We start from the raw sequence: 21601 nt of genomic DNA, 5'->3' as shown, positions 1-21601 counted from the left end.
ACAGCACACTGAGATGACTATAAGAGTATTTATTTAGCAAAATATTCAACGTAAACAAAAGGTACATAAAACTACATAATGCTGAAACAAAATCACTTTTTTTGCTTTTTCCATGAGGATTAAATAAACTCTCAAGTTGTACCATGGTTATTAAAAATGTAATGGGATGAAGTAAAAAAATTAAATTAAAAAAAGTGCACACAGGAATTGAATACAGGTTTGACACTTTGTATGCTAAATTCACCATCAGCTCTTATGATCATGTAACAGGCCATTTTGTACACTAATACAAAATTGGAATGATGTACCAAACGTCTTAACACTTATCTTTCCTTTTACTTCATGGCAAAAACACTGATAGTGTGAGGAGCATAGATATATGTACAAATAAATAAAATTGCATTTGTTCTTTTTATGTCTTCGGTCTTCACATGTCTAGCTTGCGAAGGCTCATTCTGCTAAAAGAGTCTCTAAAAGAAAGAAAAAATACAGTTATGAATGACGGAGAGTAAAAATGCTCAAACAGTTATATTAACTGTTTAAAAAATCCCCATCAACAACTCGGCTACCTTGTCAAGCCGTCCTTTTGCTGCATGTTAAAGGGTGAAAAAAGAGGTTAAGTACATTCCAAACTCCCACAGCTTTTAGACAATAATGTCCAATATACTGTGCTCAGCATAATTGAGTACACCCCATTCTGAAAATTAATATTTTTATCCATTCCTCCATGAATATAGGAAATGTATTTTGATGCATTTAAACAAAACAGATTTATTAAACAGATATATTTATTAAAGTAATATTGTAGTCAACAAACAAATTTAGAAATTGAAAAACAACACAATTAAATTCACGCAAAATATTGCAAAAAAAAAAATACAACCTACAAAATTTAAGTCTTTTTTGCTCGTCTTGTTTTTTCCTCTTTTTTTAAAATTTGCATTTAATATTTTTTTATAATATACACTTGGGTGTACTAGTTTTTGGACCGATATCGTAAGTAATTTTGTTAGATAAGATCTAGATTTGGCTTTAGTACTGACTAATCTAATGTATACGCACAAATATAATATTATAAAGCTTCCGATTAAAAAATATCAATTTAAAAGATTTGTGTGGGGTGTACTTGTATATGCTGAGCACTGTAAGTAACCCAACTATTACATACAGCCTCTGAGTTGATTAAAATGAAGCACACGGCCTGAAGATTATATTTCACATAATAGAGTACCCATTTATATAATATACTTTCATTTTGAATCAATTCAGCAACCTTCTTGCTGTGAGGTGACAGCGATACCCACTGCACCCCCCATTTCTAAACCAAAAAATTATCAATTTTTCTTTCATATGTACTAAACTGATGAAAGTGAACTGATGTTTAAGGGCTGTATGGTGAACCCTGTGACTTGGTGCAATACTGAAATATTAATAGCGCTCTTCAAAGAGCAGCTCACACCATTATTCATTCATACAACAAAGTTTCTGCAGATTTATTTTTTCATGTGTTAAGAGCGTTTGCTGTGAATTTTTGTTGTCTGACCTGTGCGAGTTGACCTGTAACACGGGTTTGTAGAGTTGTGGGATCTTCCTGTTAATGAGAGGCTGCAGAGCTTCTTTCAGCCGGTGGTAGTTCCTCTCCAGCTCTCTCTGATACTCTTTTTGGTCTGGACCAATCAGACTCTTATTTTTGCGTAGGGCATCTTCACACCTAGGGAGGTCATTAAAAGTTGAATTTAGGCAGTTTCAAATAGTAACTGTATTAGTGCAAAGTGCATTAATCTAGGGGCCTTCACATCAGGTACAGATACCATTGAGACTGAGAAAAGAGCACAATACCAATGGTAAAAACTGCTGACAATAGCAGTGTTCTCATCCAAATACAGCAAATAAGACTTGTGCGCCAAACTGGAATATCGCATAATACATTTGCAAATAAAGCACTGTTTCCACCCCATCAGTCAAAAAGTTCAAAATCGTCACTTCCTGATAAACTGGCGCCAATATATATAACACAAAAAAATGAGATTTTATCTTGCATAATAAATTACTTGCACCTCAAAAGATAAAATGCAGTAAACGAACGGTGGAAGCAAAGCCATTCAGGACATTTCCGGTGATAATATCAGGGCCGGAGTGGGACTCTTTTTCAGCCCTGGGGCCTCATGTACTAAGACTTGCGTGGAAATCTTACTAAAACATTGCGTACGCACAAAGCTGTAAATGTGCGTACGCAGAAAAAAATTCATATGTATGAAACACTGCGTACGCCGAATCTCACGCATATTCTTTTGTACATCCGAATGAACGTGAAACTGAGCGCAACACGCACGAGCGCAAAACCCCTCCCTGCCTCCTCCCCCGTATGAATATGCTAATGACTATGCTAATGGAAAAACCCAACGAAAAAGCAAAGGCAAAAGCAAGCAAGAAGAGAAACTTTGAACAGAATGTGAATTGGTGGTGCTCCTTTCGGAGGTAGACAGGAGAAAAGAGGTGTTATTTGCAAGTTTGTTCTCCGGAATTAACAACAAAAGAAAAAAATAGAGTGGGAGAGTTTAGCTGATGCGGTTAACACAGTTGGGTCTGAACATCGCCCTGAGTGCATTAAAAAAAGAAATAGTGTGGTTTATATCTGTAAAATGTTGCAACACTCGCAACATTTTCAGTGGCGCGCTCGTAGGACGCATGTCATCATGTTTTGACACGTTCGAGCATGAACTCGGCTCGAATCCAGCGTCTGATGAACTCTTTCTTCTTTTTTCCCCCGCTACATATCAGATTTTGCCTACTATTTATCACGAGAAAGACAAGTATGAATCATCAATAAGTTTGTGCATCATATTTTATTTGCACATTTATTGAATGGAAATGTTTCTGATTCACGAATGCAAATTCATCTTCAGATGGTGCCTTTATAGCAATGTGCGTGCAGTAGATAGCTCAGATTACATTGGGAAAACAGGCGACTGCTGCAAATTGTGCTTTAATGTTTAGCTGCTCAACTGTATGGTATGGAAATCGTATTTACCTGCTAGATCGATGAACCCGTCTCATACAGCTGCCATTGCAAGGCTCAGTCACTTTGTAGAGAGGAATTTAACACAACTGCCTCTAGGAGTCGCCAATGGAAATAAAACAGACACGCACAAAAAATGTGCGTACGCCTGCCAGAAAGCTGCCGTGAAGCTGCGCACATTCCCACGTTCAGTTCATTGTTAGTAAATCCAAACGTGAGCGATTCTGAGCGTGAAACCTGGCGTACGCAAAGTTTTTGTGCGTACGCAGCGTTAATACATGAGGCCCCTGGAGTTTCAAGCCTCAGACCGGCCCACCTCAGTTCACCACTGACTATATTAAAATAAGGTTATTTCCAATTCAGTTTCTAATTACACTATCACGTCTTTTTTTGAGAAAACAGCTCTTTTAGAACTTCAAATGTTCAACAACCCTTACAGTATTATGTCTTAACAATAAAAATGAAAAAAAAAAATTGATACTCAGACAAGGACCGAACCCAGGTTGGCCGCGTCATAATCTAACGTACTAACCACTGTACCACAACAGCTGTATGTTGAAAGGTGACTTATCTAGTTATATCATCTTTAACCTGCAGGCTGCATCCAGCTCACGAGGCTACGAGAAAATAGATAAAAAGAGCAGAGCTGTGGTAAAATAATGAATAAGAAGGCTGTGGTCAAGTAAATAAATAAATTATTTTTAAAAAGTGTGACTGCTGAGAGCTACAGATTCTGGAACTAGGGACACCGGCCCTCGCGGCCAAAAAACGGACCGGCCCACCGGGAATTCTCCCGGTCCTCCCGATTAGCCAATCCGGGCCTAGATAATATGAACCACTTTAGCTAAGGACTTTTAGAACAATCAAAACAACATTTCAGTGTTGTTCAATGTGGTTGGTTCATTGGTTTGTTCATTAATGCAGTCCCATTACAACACAGGTGTCAAACTCAGTTCCTGGAGGGCCGCAGCTCTGCACAGTTTACCTGATCAAACTAATAGACTGCTTGTACTTGTTTGATACTCAGAGGTGTGTTGAAGCAGGACTGAAACTAAACTGCAGAGCTTATAAGAAGTTTATTTTACACGGATGACTTTTAATGCACATTTTCAAAATGTATGCTCATCTTAGAATTTCCATTATGCATTTTAATCCAACATTCCAAAATATGCATACAAACTAGATGGATAAAAACAGCTATTAGCTTTGCTTAATGAGTATGCCTTGTAACACTTTAAAATACTGTGCTGAGGTCTCATTTAATTAATTTAACCACTTTAATTGATCCATAATAATTAAAAAAAAATTAAATAAAAAAAATGTAGCCCACCATGTTCACTTTTAAGAAGGTTTCTACACAAAGCTTTATAAATGAGACCCCTGGGGCCTCGTATCAATGCTGCGTACATACACACTACGCTGTTCAGACCCAACTGCATTAACCATGTCAGCTAAACTCTCCCACTCTATTTTTTTCTTTTGTTATTAATTCGAGGACAAACTTGCAAATAATACCTTTTTTCTCCGGTCTACCTCCAAAAGGAGCACCTCCAATTCACATTCTGTTCAAAGTTTCTCTTTTTGTTTGCTTTTGCCATTGCTTTTTTATTTGGTTTTGCCAAATTAGAGTCATTAGCATATTCATACGGCAGGCAAGGAGAGGTTTTGTGCTCTTGCATGTTGCGCTCAGTTTTACGTTAATTCGGATGAACAAAGAGAATATGCGTGGCGTTCTGTGTAGGCAGTGTTACATACATTTGAATTTTTTTCTGCGTACGCACATTTACAGGTTTGTGCGTACGCAATGTTTTAGTATGATTTCAACGCAAGTCTTCGTACATGAGGCCCCTGGTGTTTTGCAAGACATGTATTCGCCTGATCAATGTACACTTTTTACCGGAAGTTCCTATCCACTTAGCACAACGGAAATGTTTCAAGGTGGACCCAAAAACATGATGGACCCTGCTGAGATATGGATGTTATTATGTCATGTAATCAGGATATTAAAATGTACTTAAAACAACTCCCCTTTCAAAGACCACCAATCACTTCACTGAGCAACAGTCACTGTGTCATGACCACAGGCAGCATAATAACACATCCATATCTCAGCAGGGTCCGTCGTGGTTTTGGGTCCCCTAGAAACATTTCTGTTGTGTTACCTTGATATTTGCAAGTGTTGTGACCGATTTGCAGCGCGTTTCTTTAGTTGTTTGTGTTGTGACCAATTTGCAATACGTGTGCAGTAAAATTGATAAAGATCATTTCTTTATTTGCTGGTGTTTTTTGTAAATGCATTTGTTTTCTTAAATTGCAGTGCGTTAAGCTCTCTCGGCCACCGTAGTGCCTGCTCTGAAGTACAAGCTTATAAGAGTTTCCTCAAAACTGTTCCCAGCTCTTGTGGAGCAGACATGCTAAAAGCCACCTTAAACTGTCATTTGAAAGCATTTAGTATCAAACCTCTTGGTGAAGTCTTTGAAGCACAGTCGTAGTTTATTATGGTGCCTGTAGAGTTTAGGATCACTTGGGATCTCGGACAGAAACACCTGGGCCACCTCGAGAGGACCCTGTTGAGTAAATTGTGACATTATATACTCAAACTTTAAATCTGTGAATCTTTTTTAAGATATACATTCTGTGGGTAAAAGTTTTTGATACTTCTGCTTCAAATGTATTATTAGGCTCGGCGAGTCACCTGGTTAACAGTAGTGCCAACAGACCCCTGTAGAACCATCTGCAGCATTTTGGCATCAGACGGATCTTGATGAGTGGCGAAGGCCAGCTCCTGTGTCTTCTTCTGCATGTCCTCAATAGCTACTTCAATAGGTGTGGAGATGATCTGAAAGGCACATATCAACATTTAAAATCCTTCCTCAACCTAAAGTGAACTAACAAGCGTTTACACACTCCTAGTAAATACCCATAGAGGCTTTCACATTGACAGTGTGTGTCATATTACCAGCTTTACATTAGCACAGGGGGATACCAGACACACACAATCAACTGGAACAAAATATTTAAAAAAATTTTTTCCATTTGTGTTTCAGATTTCCTTGGTACACCTTAGGTTTCAACTTTTGAGCTTGTAAGCTATTATGGCTATCCTTAATTTTATTAATTACTTTTAAGGGATAATAGTGTATATGCAGGAATCCTAAAGGTAATTTCAATGCCTTTTCAAGACTTTTTAAAGATATTTTCAGAATATTTTAAGACCTCATGGCCACTTCAAGTTCTAATCAGTATCAAACTATTAACTTACTAAACAGTTGTAGTTAAATAAATCAACAGATGCATTTAGGCTCATTTCAGTGGAAGAAAACAGATGAACAGAGACCGTACGTCCCTGTTCTTGTTCATCATCAGACAAAGCAGATGATTGTTTTTGAAGTATCCAAATGAAAACACTGAAACAGAACCTCAATGCTAATTACAAAAATATAATTACAAAACAGGTTCAAATATGAACAAAACCAAGTTTAGACACTAACTTTAACAATTAATAAATCATACCAGAAGTTTAAGATGATATCATAAAGCACAGCCAGTATACTTACTTTATTTTACATATAGGATGTCACTTTTCACTACGATTTAAGTACACAATCGTGCATTCAAAAGTGAAAGTAAACCATTTAAGAGTTGTTCTTTTGTCTAGTTTACCGTGTAGCTTAATAAAATGATTTCGACTAACAATTGCACAGTCCAACATGTTTACAGTTATGTTATGCTATTTTAAAGCTTTTGAAATGTGCTTTTTATTCGATGTTTGACGTGATCTCAACCAAAACACGAAGGGATGGTGGGACAGTGTAAGCTGGAAGCTTTAAAATGAGCACTGTATTACTGCATATGTACCAAATGATACAAAACAATGTCACAACATTTTGCTTGGGGGAATGAATATACAATGTCTGAAGCTACGCCAATAGGGTGTGTGTGTTTTTACCTCCTCTTTGTGGATGATGTTAATGCGGGTCTTGATGTAGGGGAACGCATGAGAGGTAGTAAGGATGGTTTTTCGTTTGAACTGTTCATGTAGGTCACCATGAGCTCTTCCATCGAGTGTGAATGGTGTGCAGTAGACGAAGCGCCGCAGGTTGTAGTTCTTATCAAAATATGTGATGCGGTCCTTCATTTCATAAGTGTCAAAGTATGGTTCAACATACGTGATCTGAATGAAGGCCTGAATAATGAAACAGAAAATCATGTCAAATATTTTTGTCATCTAATCTATACAAAAAGTAAAAACATAGTTCCAGCGCTTCATGAAAATAGTACTTCTTTAAAAGAGTTTCAATTTCAGACATATGCAAATATCTGAAAAGTACTGAAAAAAACATAGGTCCTTGAAAGTGCTTAAATTAAATTTGGTTTTGGTTTTAATTGTACCCAAGTGTTAAAATAAATTGTATTACCAGTACTGAATTAGACACACTTTATTAAAGTTCTTTGAACATGACTTTTTAAAATGGTCAATCTCTGAAAAATTCTAAAGTAAATTTGAAGTGTAATTGAAATATTAAGTATAGTGATACTTATACATATGCTGAGGTATGAATTACAAAGGTGTTTAAAATGAATGGTGTTATAAAAAGTTCTTGAATCTGCAGTTCATGAAAGTGTGGGAATCCTGTAAAGAGTAATCAAATCTAAACACTGCACCTTATTTGGGTCCAGTTTACACTTGTCGACTGGATTTGAGTCTTTGATGACTTCAACTTGATCCTCACCAAACCTTTCACCATAAAAACTCTGAAATTTAAACAGAATTGTTACAACAGCGAAGGTTAAACGTGTAAAAAAAATAAATGGAAAATGTAAACCAAATCAAATACCTCAAGTCGATGTGAGATTTCTGCCAACTTAGTGATAGCTGGCTCTTTATACACAAACTCCTGCTCATCCAAGTCACCAAACTTAGAACCATAAAATCCAACTCTGAAATAGGTGCCAAACATCCTCTTTCCATCCTGAAACAAACAAATGTGTCATCTTTAGCAACAAGTTTTTCAAATGCCAGATAACACAGAAATAGAAGTCCTGTTGATACACGTTGACATACAGTATGTCATGGGTTGACATTCTAAAACAGTTGCTCGTAAAGAAAGGTAAAGTGCAATGAGGCAAACATAACATTTTCTCTTGGCAGCAAGTTATCAAGTGACAAAAGCCATGTAAACATTGTCTGGCACATGTTTACATAAACTGCATTCAACACTGGAAATAGTGATGCAATTGTATAACACTGAAATACAGAAGAAGAAGAAAAAACAGGCACTAACACAATATTATTTTAACATACCACATCTGAAAATATTCAACAAAACTTCAGATAAAAAGAAGAAAAAAAAAAGCTTTCAACCCCTTCACCTTCACCGCTTGATTTGAATTATTGTTATTATTATTATTATTATTATTATTATTAACATTAATAGCATTATGTCTTGTTTGTTGATTTTATAATACCATTCAAAAGTTTGGGGTGAGTAATATTTTTTATGAAATTAATACTTTCATTTAGCAAAGCAATTTATTAGATTAAATAGAGGGTAAAATGTATTGCATATTTAAAAATATATATATATTTTTTGCAGACACATTTTCAGCATTTACCCTACCTGACTAAAGTCTTGTCATAAATCATTTGGTATCAAAAGTGGTTTATATGAAAGGTAAAAGCCACTTATTTTACCAAAATAAAATATGATTATGCCTTGATTTTTAATCATTTAATTAGAACAAAAAGGTCTGACTTTACTTAACAGAAATCATGTCCAGTATAGAATATAAAGTCATGGTGCAGTGGAAAAAAGAATTAATATTGTGTATGACTCCCATGAGCTTGGAAAACAGCATCCATACATCTTTACAAAGACTCAAATAATTATTAATAAAGTCATTTGGAACAGCAAAGAAAGCATTCTTGCAGGACTCTAAGCTCATCAAGATTCCTTGAATTCATCTTCAATGCCTCCTCCTCCATCTTACCCCAGACATGCTCAATAATGTTCATATCTGGAGACTGGGCTGGCAAATCCTGGAGCACCTTGACCTTTTTTGCTTTTAGGCACTTTGATTTGGAGGTTGAAGTATGAGAAGGAGCGCTATCCTGCTGAAGAATTTGCCCTCCCCTGTGGATTGTAATGTACTGGACAGCACAAATGTCTTGATACCTCAGGCTGTTGATGTTGCCACCCACTCTGCAGATCTCTCGCACGCGCCCATACTGAATGTAACCCCACATCATGATATTTCCTTCACCAAACTTGAATGATTTCTGTCAGAATCTTGGGTCCACGTGGATTCCAGTAGGCATTCTGCAGTATTTGTGATGATTGGGATGCAGTTCAACAGATGATTCATCGGAAAAAAATCTACCTTCTGCCACTTTTCCAGATTTCAACTAGAAGTCAAGTTATTATTTGTTGCTCTAACAACTGTGATCGGAGACAAGACTTTTGTCAGGTAGTGTGTAATAATAAATACTTCTTAAACAAATAAATAAGTATACAAAATTGATCATGAAAGATCACGAGCCACTGCAGGCCAATGGCTTTTCTATGCAGTAATAAATGACATTGTAAACAATTATAAAATGTTGTTACAATTTAAAGCTACTGCCATCTATTTTAATATTTGACAGTTTCTTAAAAATGTTACCAGCCCCGAACTATTGCGCAACATATATGTAGGTTAATGTATTTGATCTTTTATAGAAAGTAGTAGCTGAGAAGAAAGTAAGGATCTCCACATCACAAAAATCGAACTGAAAAACACGAGAGTTTGAGCCAAGATGAAAGACAGTGCAGCAAGAAGCAGTTTTGAACACAGTATGACCTTTCTCTGAAAACTGTATTAGAAGAGGTGGACATGACAGGACAACCAAAGAAAACCTGACGTCCTTAAACAGCAAGTGAGCAACATCTGCACTCCAAACAAGAGTCAAGGAATGAAGCAAAACAGAACGTTTATGATGCAGGAAGTGCTGAAAACGTGTCGCTGTGGCCCAATTCAGAATGCCAGACTGAAACGGTTACGTTAATAGAAACAGAATGATAGACAGAACTAATATGTGCGGGAGTTACAAGGAAGGCAAATAAAGCACAGTAAGAAAAAAAAAACAAAGAGTTGTTGATTATAGTTGTGTATGTGTAGAGAGCCAGAAGCATGTCTGAGTGCTTTACACACAGGAAGTGAAGTATCAGTCACGTGCAGATAAGGGCTGAACTAAAGCAGACCAACCATACTCAGACTTCTTTTTAGAATTTTGGTCAGTTTCTAACAAGTGTTAATGGACAAATTTCCATTAAAATATATTTTCATAGCACACATACATTTGAATTCTGAATTATTCACCCCTTGTATATAAGTTTTCCCAATTTCTGTTTAACGGAAAGAAGATTTTTTTCAACACATTATTATCTAAAAATAATAGTTTTAATAACTCATTTCCAATAACTAGGTTAATTAGGCGACCTAGGTGAGTTAGGGTAATTAGGCAAATAACTGTTTAATAATGCTTTGTTCTGGTGACAATTGAAAATATATTGCTTAAAAATATTGATATTTAAATGGTTTTTAATACATTAAAAACTGCTTTTATTCAAGCCAAAATAAAAAAAATAAGATTTTCTCAGGAAGAAAATATATTATCAAAAATACAGTAAAAAATTCCTTGCTCTGTAAAACATAGTTTGGGAAATATATATATATATATATATATATATATATATATATATATATATATATATATATATATATATATATATATATATATATATATATATATATATATATATAAAAAGATGAATAATATTTCTAATTTATTTTTTTAAAGGAATTCTAATTAATTCTAATAATAATTTTATAATTTAACTGTATATAGTACTCTTAAAATAAGTAGCTGTGCGTTATATTTGTAGTCATAAATTGTTTTAAAGAGCGTCTTTTAACTAGAATGCCGACTAACATCATCAAAAGTAGTAAAACGGTAGTCATGCACTCATTGGCCACTTTATTATGTACACCTATTCAACTGCTCATTAAAGCAAATATGCTATTAAGTACAACTCGACGTAGACATTAACACTAAATCATATAATAAATGCTACTTTTCAAAACTCCATCAGAATGGGAAATAAAGTAATGTTAGTGACAAACATGGAATATAATGTAATATTAATATAACTGCTACATACAGAACAGTAGTCAACATTTGAAGCAGATCGAAAAAACGTTTCTAAATCATCCCAAGACATGAACGAATGTTGTGCAGTAGATGTAGACCAACTTCACATCTTAACAACTGTACTTTAAATTATAGAGGCTTGTTTAAAATGATTGTAAAAAATTTAGCTTTTCTGTCAGTCTAAACAAAATTTTGATTTAATTTTTTTTATCCCGTAAAACTATTCAAATTAGCACATTTAAATCAATGGACATTACGATATCGTGGAAATCTTGCGCTGCAGATTGCAGTTGCCTGAGATGGTTCAGCCCCTCTCTGGTTCAGTGTGCTTGTTTGTTCAATCATAGAAAGCTATAGAAATAAACCCTCAAACTATGAACTTACCACAAGACACAATAATTAAAGTGGGAAGAGGAGGGGTCAGCAACCAGGGAAATAAAAAAAGGAGAGAACAGAACATTTTAATCAGGAAACCAGGAAACTCTTTGAAAGACTAACAAAACAAACATACACAAAACAAACAGCAATACTACCAAACTCCATAAATCCATATCTTAAAAAACACACACAAAAAGACTAAAACCCAACAATAAACATGCAAGAAGGAAGAAGCAGGCACAAAAAGGTCTTAAAAAGATTAAACAGACACTTAAGGAACAGTGCATTCCTGGTTTAATGCTGTAAATAGGACAATTTTGGTTGAGTTGTTGCCATGCAGAAAAGTAAAAATGAACACTAGTAATACAAACAGGTGTAAATTAGAACTCAGGGATCGATTTAGTTTGCCATAAAACAAAAGCTAGCATAAAGAATAGGTCACTGGACATCACTTTGAGCACGTCAATATAGTTTTGGAGTTGATGATCACCATGGCAAGTCCATTTAAAGAAAAATTAAGCATAATTTGCCAAAATACCAAAAATTCAGATTTAGTTTTCATCTAAAATATCACTCTCATGTCATTCCAAACCTGTATAACCGATTTTTATTCAATAGAACACAACAGATCAATTTGTAAAGCTAAAAACACAGGCTGCTTCCGAAACCGCATACTTCCACACTATATAGTACACTAAAATCAGTATGTGAGCCAAGTAGTTTGTCCAAATTCATAGAATTCGAAAATCAGTATGCGAGAAATACCAAGATGACTTACTTCTTCCAATGAAATTCTGAAGTGCGCATCCCATGCATGCTGCACTATCCCATGATTCCCCGCGAGAGAATTTATAAATGGGAGTGAAGTGACACAACTTACGCAGGTAGGGCACGTGACCATGACAAAATGGCGGATGTAGTACTTTATTCATACTTTTCACATTCATACTGTATAGAATGTACTTTTCTAACGGTCGAGTAGTACGTTTAAATTTAAACTGAGTAGTAGGCAGTTTTGGATGCAGCCACAGTGTCTGCTCACTATTTAAGTATCTTTGGTTTCGAAAGTATTCTCCCTTTCACTTTTCCCATTGGTATGTTTTTTTTAAAGTGTTGTAAGCTCTGAACTGAACCCAACACTATCATCTAAAATCAACCCGCAATTCAAAATGTCTCCATGTTTTATAAAAGAAAGAAAAGTCACACGAGATCGTAACAACATGAGGGTGAGCAAAATTAAAGAATTGTCATTTTTTGAGCAAAACAGTTCGTCAAGATAATCAGCAAGACTCGTGTAAATCGAACCCTGTGCTTTTAAGACATGGTGAAAAGACATGGATGACAGTGCTGATGAAACAGTGTGAAAGAGGCGAACGAGGGAGTGAAATGACGCATTCATGAATAAATCTTGTCATTAGTGTCACAGTGGCTTCCATGCATGGCCTGTCAATCTGACAATGTTAACATTGCTTCTCCTCGAGAAAGAGAGAGGAGGATGAGAAGACGAGAGGGGACGCTACTGTCCGGACACCACTGACAGCAGTCCCATAGGAAAGATAATAAAAAAAAGAGATGAAGGGATGGACGAAGAAATGAAAAACGTCCATAAAAAAGGTTAATGGGTCAAATTCACAGCAAAAGAGAGTCATGATAAAAGCCCACAGCTTGCACGTATGGGCCAAGCATTAACCATGAAGTTCAGCACCTACCTCCCAGCCTGTGCTCTGTGTAACAGAGAGAATACAGCACAAATCAACAAACAGCTCACAATCGCCCCCTGCAGAAACCCAGACTCACCTTTATGGAAAACCATACACTACTGTTTAATAGTTTGGGGGCAGTATGATTTTGGGAAAAGAAATGTACAGTTTTATTTAGAGATTTAACTAAAAAAGACTTAATAATGATACAATACCTAAAAATAAATCAAATACACTACTAGTCAAAAGTTTGGGGTCAGTTTTTTATTATTACAAATTTTATTTAATAATTTAAATAAAATTATTCTGTTCATCAAGAATAAAAATTAAAATAAAAAAATTAAATAGTCAAATACTTTTTTATTAAATATTTATTTATTACTTATTGTATGTAGTATTAAATTAAATTATTACTCAAGTCATTGTTTTTATTACTATTACCATTAATAATAATAATAATAATAATAATAATAATTATTATTATTATTATTATTATTATTATTATTATTATTATAAATATTAGAGTGATTTCTGAAGGATCACATGACTGAAGACAGGAGTAATGCAGCTAATAATTCACCAATAAAATCACTGGAATGAATTATTAAATTAAATGGTAAACTACTTTTGAACAGTTTTTTTATAGTGCAATAACGTTTCACAATTTTACAATTTGTGCTGTATTTTTAATGAAATAAATGCAGCCTTGGTGAGCAGGAGAAGCGTATTTTAAAACATTTAAAAATCCTACTGACCCCAAACCTTTGACCCGCACTGAACGTTTCACTGAACTTTCTATCATTTAAGAATAAGCAGAGCTAGGGAATTTTTTTTTTTTGGATGCTAATTAGATTATATTTATCTGTGTTTTTATGCAGGGCAGGTGCCTTGGCTGGTTTAGGCTTGTTAAATATAATAGTAGGTAATGGAATGTCCCTTTTCTTAATAATTGATAATTAATAGATTATTCAAGCAAATTGTTTTAAAAACAGGTGATACAAATATTCTGTGCCAGTTGAAACACAAAAATAGACATTATTGTATCTAAAATGTAACTCGCATTATTGAATTGAACTGTTTTATAAATAAATAAATATCACACTTGTGATTCTACTCATAATAATAAAAATAAATAAACATTTGAGCTTTAAATTAACAGCATCATGTGGCAACCTGGAGCAATGCCACTAACAATAAAAATCAGCTTAACCATCACAAAAAAAAGAAACTACATTTTAAAATATAGAAGAAGACTTTTTTTAGATGTTAATATTTCTCATTATTACTTTTCTGTGTATTTTTTCATGCAGCCTTGGTAACAATGAGAGACTTAAAAAACTATATAAAAAAAATCTTAATGACCCCAATCATTTAAATAGCAGTGTATTTTGTTAGACTGTGTCTGCCATACAAGACTATGCAACCCTACCGTACATACCACATGCAATAATATAAAATAACTAGATTTTTTACATTTATAAAAGAAAGTGATTGTACATCATGATAGATTTTGGGTGGCATGCCAGGGTTTCCTATAACTGCCACATTTTTTTTTTTTTACTTGTATTTATTGTTTCATGCTGCTATGCAACCGCTTGTTCACAAACCAAGATCAAAATCCCCCCTATGCATATATGCTAATCTGCTTTCCTCCTTTCACACACATCTATGTGGGATTTTTTAAGCGGCATCAAGTAAAAACAAAATCTGTGGTTTTGCTCAAATCATCAACTTATTGTACAGTATGAGCAAGACGCACTCACACCAACAATAACTAATTACAACTATTCAGAACAGCCACAAAAATAATCACAAAAAATAGTTGAAATCATATTTAGAGTGTTTTTTTTTTCTCCGCTTATGAACAATAAAAAATTTTGACAGCAAATTAGAATTATTCCAAGCTAAATCAGCTTGTGGTTTTAAATCTCAAAGCTGCTAATAAGAGTTATCATTCTTGGTGTGAATTCCACTGATATTGCCCATGAACTCTCACAGATGAAGAGATAAACAGAGTCACGCAGTCATGTAAACTCAAAGTCTCTTTCACGTGTCACACAGAACTCACGTCTGTTTGTATACACAACAAAAATGTTGCCAATGTAGACAACTGGCTGATTGTTGCTTTGTACTACAGTACTAGGGCAATCATACAAAGTCCAGTTGTCTTACACTGCTTACGCTTGTTGTCTTACACTCAGCTAAACCGAGCATCTATTTTAAGCATGATTTTGTTGAACATAAGCATTTACCTGGTGCACGATTTTGCCAAAGGCTTCCTGAAGTTTACCATGAATAGTGGCAAGCTTCTTAGCATCCCTGTTGGCCTCGTGAATAGGGATGAGCACTTTGTAGACTTCATTGACCGCTTCGTACATGCCAGCCTGGAGAGAAATGATGATAAGAGTGGCTGATGCCCTACAAAATATCTGATGTAATACAGTTATTTGATGGCAGACCAGATGTTTTATTTCACTCAAAATGTATTACAAAAGTATTTTAAGATGTACTGTAAATATTTGAATAACTGTGGAAGGCTAGTTTCCTAAATGGTGCCTGTTTTGCAATAGCATGTCACACTTACAAAACATGATAAATGAAATATGACAGCGTTATAGGTTTTACAATGTTTTGTATGAACATTTAACAATCTTCCTCTGAGCCAGGTTAGAAATATTTATTCAATTCTGAAGCGATTTGCATAAGTATGAGATTATTTTATGTCTTATCTTGATTTAAATGTAAAATAAATAAATAAATAATTATAATTATAAATGAAAGAAAAAAGTTAACTTGATCTACATTTTATCTGTAGGCATTTTACTACATCTAAACAGAAACAGGTTTATTTACAGATTTATTTACCTGTGTTTATGTGATGTTCTTTTGCATTAAAATTAGTAAGTTTTGCTTAGATAATACATTCTGAATTAGTTTTTTTTTTTTTTTATTAAAATAAATCCTTTGGCATTTGACCTTTTTTTTTTATTTCGATAAACATTTTATGCTGTTATTTACTTATTCTTTATAAACATGCATATCAGTTTCAGTTTCCTTCTTTTCTCATTCAAAACATCACAACAAATTGTAATGCAGAATGGATTTACGTAGCATCAGACCCAACAAGAAAATAAAAACATCACACACTATAAAAACCTAACATAATAAATAAGCTTTTATAATTCCATAAATATATAAAAATATAGTTATATAAAATATAACCCAATAAAAAAAAACACAGAAGGGAGTAAATTAATACTTAAATAATTATTGCGCAGTTTGTATGTATAAAAAAATAACAATTTGTGCAAGTTTAACTATTTGAAGATTTATTATTACATACTAGCTATCAACAGTATTTAAAGTACATTATTATTCAAAAATTTTAAATGACAGGATAAAAACAACAACAACGATTATATTAATAATAATAATATAATTATAATAATATTTTACATAACAACTATTAAAATAAAAATAGTTTATAAAAATAACTGCTATTGTAGAAATAATGCAGGGGATACAAAGGATTAAGTGATATGTTATCTATTCAGCATCATCAAATTTGACAAAGTTAATTTCATCTTTATTTTACTAGGAAATCTCGCTGATATTGACAACATCTTTAACAACAGAGACCTGGCTCAAAATTAGGACTTTCTTGCAAATCAGTATAAGAAGTTTTTTTTTTAATCAGGTACAATCTGGAAATTCATTAGAAATTATTTATTAATAAATACAAAACCACCAATATGTAATTCATTTACATCTATGATAACGTGTTAATTAAAAAAAAATAACAAATGAATGTATCCAAAACCATTAACTTTATATTACAAAACAAATGACTAATTATAATTATTATTATGTAGTAAAAAAAATCTGCTAATATGCCACAAAAGATATGTATTAAATAAGTTGCTTATTCATAATGAAATTGAAACATCTGAATATAACCAAGCCATAATAAATATGAGGTCTTTTAAATCTCATAGTAAATATTTCCCCAAAACAAAATGATTACCAAATTATTTATAATAAAATTACTGAATAACAGTACATATAAAACTGATTATATATTTTTTAAAAATGAAAGTGAAAATAGAATACAGCTAAAGCTAAAATCAAGAACTCACCATAGAAAAGGAGGCTGCAGCTTGTTCCAGCAACCCAACTAAACCTGCTTCAGTGAAGTACTTCCCCGAGCAGATGCCCTCCTCGTCTGGAGACACAACATCATCTGACACAGCAGACTCTTCCAGCACATTAGAGGAAATGTTCTGCAATGTGACAAAGACATCAATAATATATCACAATCTGAAAGTAAATGACTGACACTGAATCACAGAGTGTGGTCAGAACCTGAAATGTGACACAGCCCACAGGCAGGTACTTGCGGTCCTCCAGCATGCTGAGGTATTCAGCCACCAGGGCGGCGCTGTGGACCAAACACTGGGCTGCTTCTGCATGGTTATTTCTCTCTGAGTGTTTGCCAGCCATATTCTGCAACCAGGTCAGTCGTAGGTCTGGGGACGTCTGGTAGCCTTTAGCAATCCTGTAAATAACACACACATGAAATTTGTTTTAAAAAATGCTGGTGAGAACTGAAATTTTTCTTTATGTTTCGAAGTAAAGCTTGTTGACCTGGTCATTGTATTTTTTTAAATCGTATTTCTAGTAACTTTCAAAAAAGGGAATAAAAATGTAATGATAAAAGATTTAGGGTGGTAAAATGTAGAATTTTTAAGAATAAAAGCTTATTAATAATATAAATATTTATACATTTAGAGTAGAAAATAATACAATATATTACATTTTATTACAATTTAAACCAACATATTTTAAAATAGCCTTTTTCCTTTGATGGCAATTCTACATTTTCAGCATTAAACCACAAAATATATATTTTCAGGACAGTTTGATGAAAATATTAATATATTAAAAAAAAAACACTTATAATTTATTTGTAGATTACATTCCTTCACTTTCAATAAGCATCTGATAAACAAATTGTAAATTTCTCATTTAAAAAAGTAATTTAATAAGTCAAGTTCATTTTTTGTTAGTATTATTATAATACTATTAATATTAATATTATTATTATCATTATTATTATTATTTAATAATAGTAATAATAATAATAAATAAAATAATAATAACAGTAATAATAATAAAAATAATAATAATAGTAATAATATAAAAAAATAATAATAATAAAAATCAGTACCTGTACATCAGATCAATTAGCATTTCTGGATCTTCTTGGTGTTCCTTCATTTTTACCGTGTCCGACAGGATCATGTGCAGGTTAAACACCAGATCTTGAACCTAAAACCAAAGCCCAAGTCAGTGTTTTGCATCAGGAACTAGTAAACAGCTGGTGAGGTAAACATGTTGTCGAGGCTGACCTGGTCAGGGAAAGTGGTTTCTCTGAGCTCTAGATCCTCTTCTGCATACGTGAGGATGGTCTTGAGTGAACGCCGCAAAAACTCCTCGTTGAAGTTCTGAGATGTCCCCACCAAAGATGAAAGAGACATGGTCACCTGCATTTTCACCCTCGCAAAGTTCTGTAGGTGAGTGGAGAAACAAAGATGAATCCTCATATTACCACCAAAAGATCAAAATACTTTTTAAAGAATGACTGATTATCAAATAAGATCTGTCATTAATACAATATTTAAACACACTGTAAATGTTAAAGTATATACCTAATACTTATATTTTTATAACACAGATGAAAAGCATATTTTACGTAAATTAAATGTTATTTTTAATTAAAAATGCAGTGTCTTTCAGATATATACTTTTAATACTTCATTAAGCAAAAAATGCATTCAATTAATCAAATGTGACAGTTAAGATATTATTTAAACATTTTATTCATCAAACACAATATTAAAACTAAAATAAAGCTATATTTGTCAATATTTGTGTGGAAACACTTCTCAAGGATAATGTGACACTGTCTAAAAGCCGGAACCCGAATTCCCGGGTTACCCGAAGCGCAACAGCACTACATGCTGGCGCACTACCCACAAGACTAACTGCACCAACAAGCACACTTCATTTGTTATAGAGAGAATAAAATGCTTAAATATTCATCTCAACACAAATACAATGTCTAAATCCTCATAACCATAAATACCGTGCAACCTTACACAAGTATGTCAGAGTGTGTTAAAATGTTTCTCACATTTCCAATCTCAAAGTTCTGTCTCATGAGGAGGTAGAGAGAGGCGCTGGCGTGGGCTCTGATGGTGCCGATGCTGCTGCTACAGTTCCTCAAGAGACGCAGGCACAGGTCAGCACACTGCTCTGTCTCCTCTTCAAACAGCAGCTCTGGAAACTGGACACACATCACTTCATGAGAAACATTAGGCAATTCTGAATGTTCCTCACACAGGTAAGTTGGCTTGACAAACCACCAATAGAAAACTCACTCTTTCATCTCTGACACATTCTCAGACACCTGCACCAGTGTGCGCATTTACACCAAACACTTTTATACAATCACTCTATATCTCAAAAAAAAACATTGTGCGTTTCTGAAGTGTGCTTCATACAGGTGAGTGGGCTTGACAAACCACCTGTAGAAACAGGACACTTTACTTTTACTCCATCTTACAAATACTAAATAAGGAAAACAATGTTTACCTGTGAATGTACCACAAATCATGTCACACTACTCGTTTTCTTCAACTTTAAAGTACTTCTTTTTGCACATATATATCTAGCACAATATTGTTCAGTCTTGTGTAAAAGCACTTGTATAGTGTGTCTCAGGTTATGTGTATCGTTTAAATATTTATTTATAGTGTATCTGTAGTTACTGTAGTACTTGGTATAGTTAGATTACTGCTCCGTTATGTTAGTTATGTATAGGTTTAAAATAGCTCTAATATTCAGTGTTGTGTTTATATTTATGATTATGTTTATTTTTGTAGCACCATAGTCCTGCAAGAAACAACATTTCGTTCCACTCTATGTAATGGAATGACTATAAAGCTCAACTTAACTTAAGGTTATCAAACAACAATGCAGCTCAAAGGTCCCCTAAAGCATTGCTGTTGGAAAATATATCTATATTAGGGCCAGAGTTCTTTTGAAATATAATTATTTGTCATATATGAACACTATAGACTAAGTTTTAGAGTTAAGTTTTTCACCCTAGAGTTGAGTTTAATTACTTTTTTAATCAATTCAGCCAATCTCTGTGACTGATGGGAGAACTTTTAATTAGATTAAACCATTAGCATCTTGCTTAAATTCAAAAAGTTTGATCATTTTCTTTTTAAAGCTTGTTGCATCTCATCACCTTGGAATTATAAGGTTCTATCTGCATTCTGAATGATTTTGAGATGAGCTTTAAAGTTTTTGCCTTCCATAGCTAACAGTATGTGTGTAACATCTGTTTTTTAAATAAAAAGTCTTAAAATGTAATGTAAAAAAATGTCTTAAAATGTCTTATAAAAAAACATCCCATAATGTAAATAAGTTGTCATTTAAACTGGAAAACTTTGCTGCCATACCATGGCTTCAGCAAGTACAATGATTTTACACTGCGCCTGAAAACACTCCACAGTAGTGAAGCGCGGATGGCAGTTTTATGCACGGGCGCTGCATAATCCGTGGGTGGAGTAATAAAAAAATACTTTATGATGAATTGCGGGTGGGTCGCTTGTGCATGAGATTAATTATTAATGATTTTTGCGTTGTATTTTCTAAACACATTCTATAAAATACAAATGTGTTTAATACATTTTTCATCAGGTAAACAGGCCCTAATTTGCATGCTTTTTTTTTTTTTTAAATATGCGCATGGTGGAGGTCCATTTGTTAAAGCAGAAATGGAGGTGAAACAGATCCGAGAGAAACTTAAAGGAGAGAATTAAAAACAAAAGAATCTATTTGCATCTTGTGCATCAATTTGAAAATGAAGAAAATGTCTAAAAGAAATTTTTGTTTAAAAAAAATAAATGTTCATTTAAAACAGTTGCAATTAGCATATTATTTTACTATCAGAGATGCGCAGATTAGCTCACTGAATCTGCTGTTAATAATAAACAATCTACGCTGACCTATCATCATGCTTAAAACAAAGAATTGGAATTATTAAAAAGACGATCGAGTGCATATATATATATCAGATAAAATAATATGTGCGGGTGGGTGATTAGTATGAAGCCTCGGATGACATTTTAGCTGATTCATGCATCTGTAGTCCACAGTTAGGTAGTAAAACAGCCCATCTGCATAATATCACTGCATCTGCTGCAGCAGTGTCAGCTACCATTTATAATTTTCTTAAGTAAG

The 21601-nt window shown here is 33.8% G+C and overlaps 1 protein-coding gene across 50 annotated transcripts in view; it reads right to left on the bottom strand.

The window, feature by feature from the left end:
• Nucleotides 1–14: 14 nt before the first annotated feature.
• Nucleotides 15–21601, bottom strand: part of dock7 (dedicator of cytokinesis 7) — a 78642-nt gene continuing 57055 nt past the window's right edge. For 12 of the 50 annotated variants that reach the window (XM_021477164.2, XM_021477167.2, XM_021477168.2 and 9 more), the window contains 14 exons: nucleotides 19482–19634; nucleotides 18697–18855; nucleotides 18516–18616; nucleotides 17651–17843; nucleotides 17425–17568; nucleotides 15541–15672; nucleotides 13298–13312; nucleotides 7858–7983; nucleotides 7685–7774; nucleotides 6969–7205; nucleotides 5715–5858; nucleotides 5480–5586; nucleotides 1544–1711; nucleotides 15–470 (listed from right to left, as the gene is read on the bottom strand). In XM_021477164.2, coding sequence (XP_021332839.1) covers nucleotides 428–470; nucleotides 1544–1711; nucleotides 5480–5586; nucleotides 5715–5858; nucleotides 6969–7205; nucleotides 7685–7774; nucleotides 7858–7983; nucleotides 13298–13312; nucleotides 15541–15672; nucleotides 17425–17568; nucleotides 17651–17843; nucleotides 18516–18616; nucleotides 18697–18855; nucleotides 19482–19634 — 1812 coding nt within the window. In that variant the 3' untranslated portion in view covers nucleotides 15–427. Of the gene's footprint in view, nucleotides 471–569; nucleotides 590–1543; nucleotides 1712–5479; nucleotides 5587–5714; nucleotides 5859–6968; nucleotides 7206–7684; nucleotides 7775–7857; nucleotides 7993–11594; nucleotides 13313–15540; nucleotides 15673–17424; nucleotides 17569–17650; nucleotides 17844–18515; nucleotides 18617–18696; nucleotides 18856–19481; nucleotides 19635–21601 lie in introns of all 50 variants that reach the window. The other 38 variants (XM_021477165.2, XM_021477169.2, XM_073954293.1 and 35 more) reach the window with 5 other exon arrangements.

The sequence above is a fragment of the Danio rerio genome, chromosome 6, assembly GCF_049306965.1.
Source record: "Danio rerio strain Tuebingen ecotype United States chromosome 6, GRCz12tu, whole genome shotgun sequence".
Taxonomy (NCBI): Eukaryota; Metazoa; Chordata; class Actinopteri; order Cypriniformes; family Danionidae; genus Danio; species Danio rerio.
This window is presented reverse-complemented; position numbering and strand designations above follow the sequence as displayed.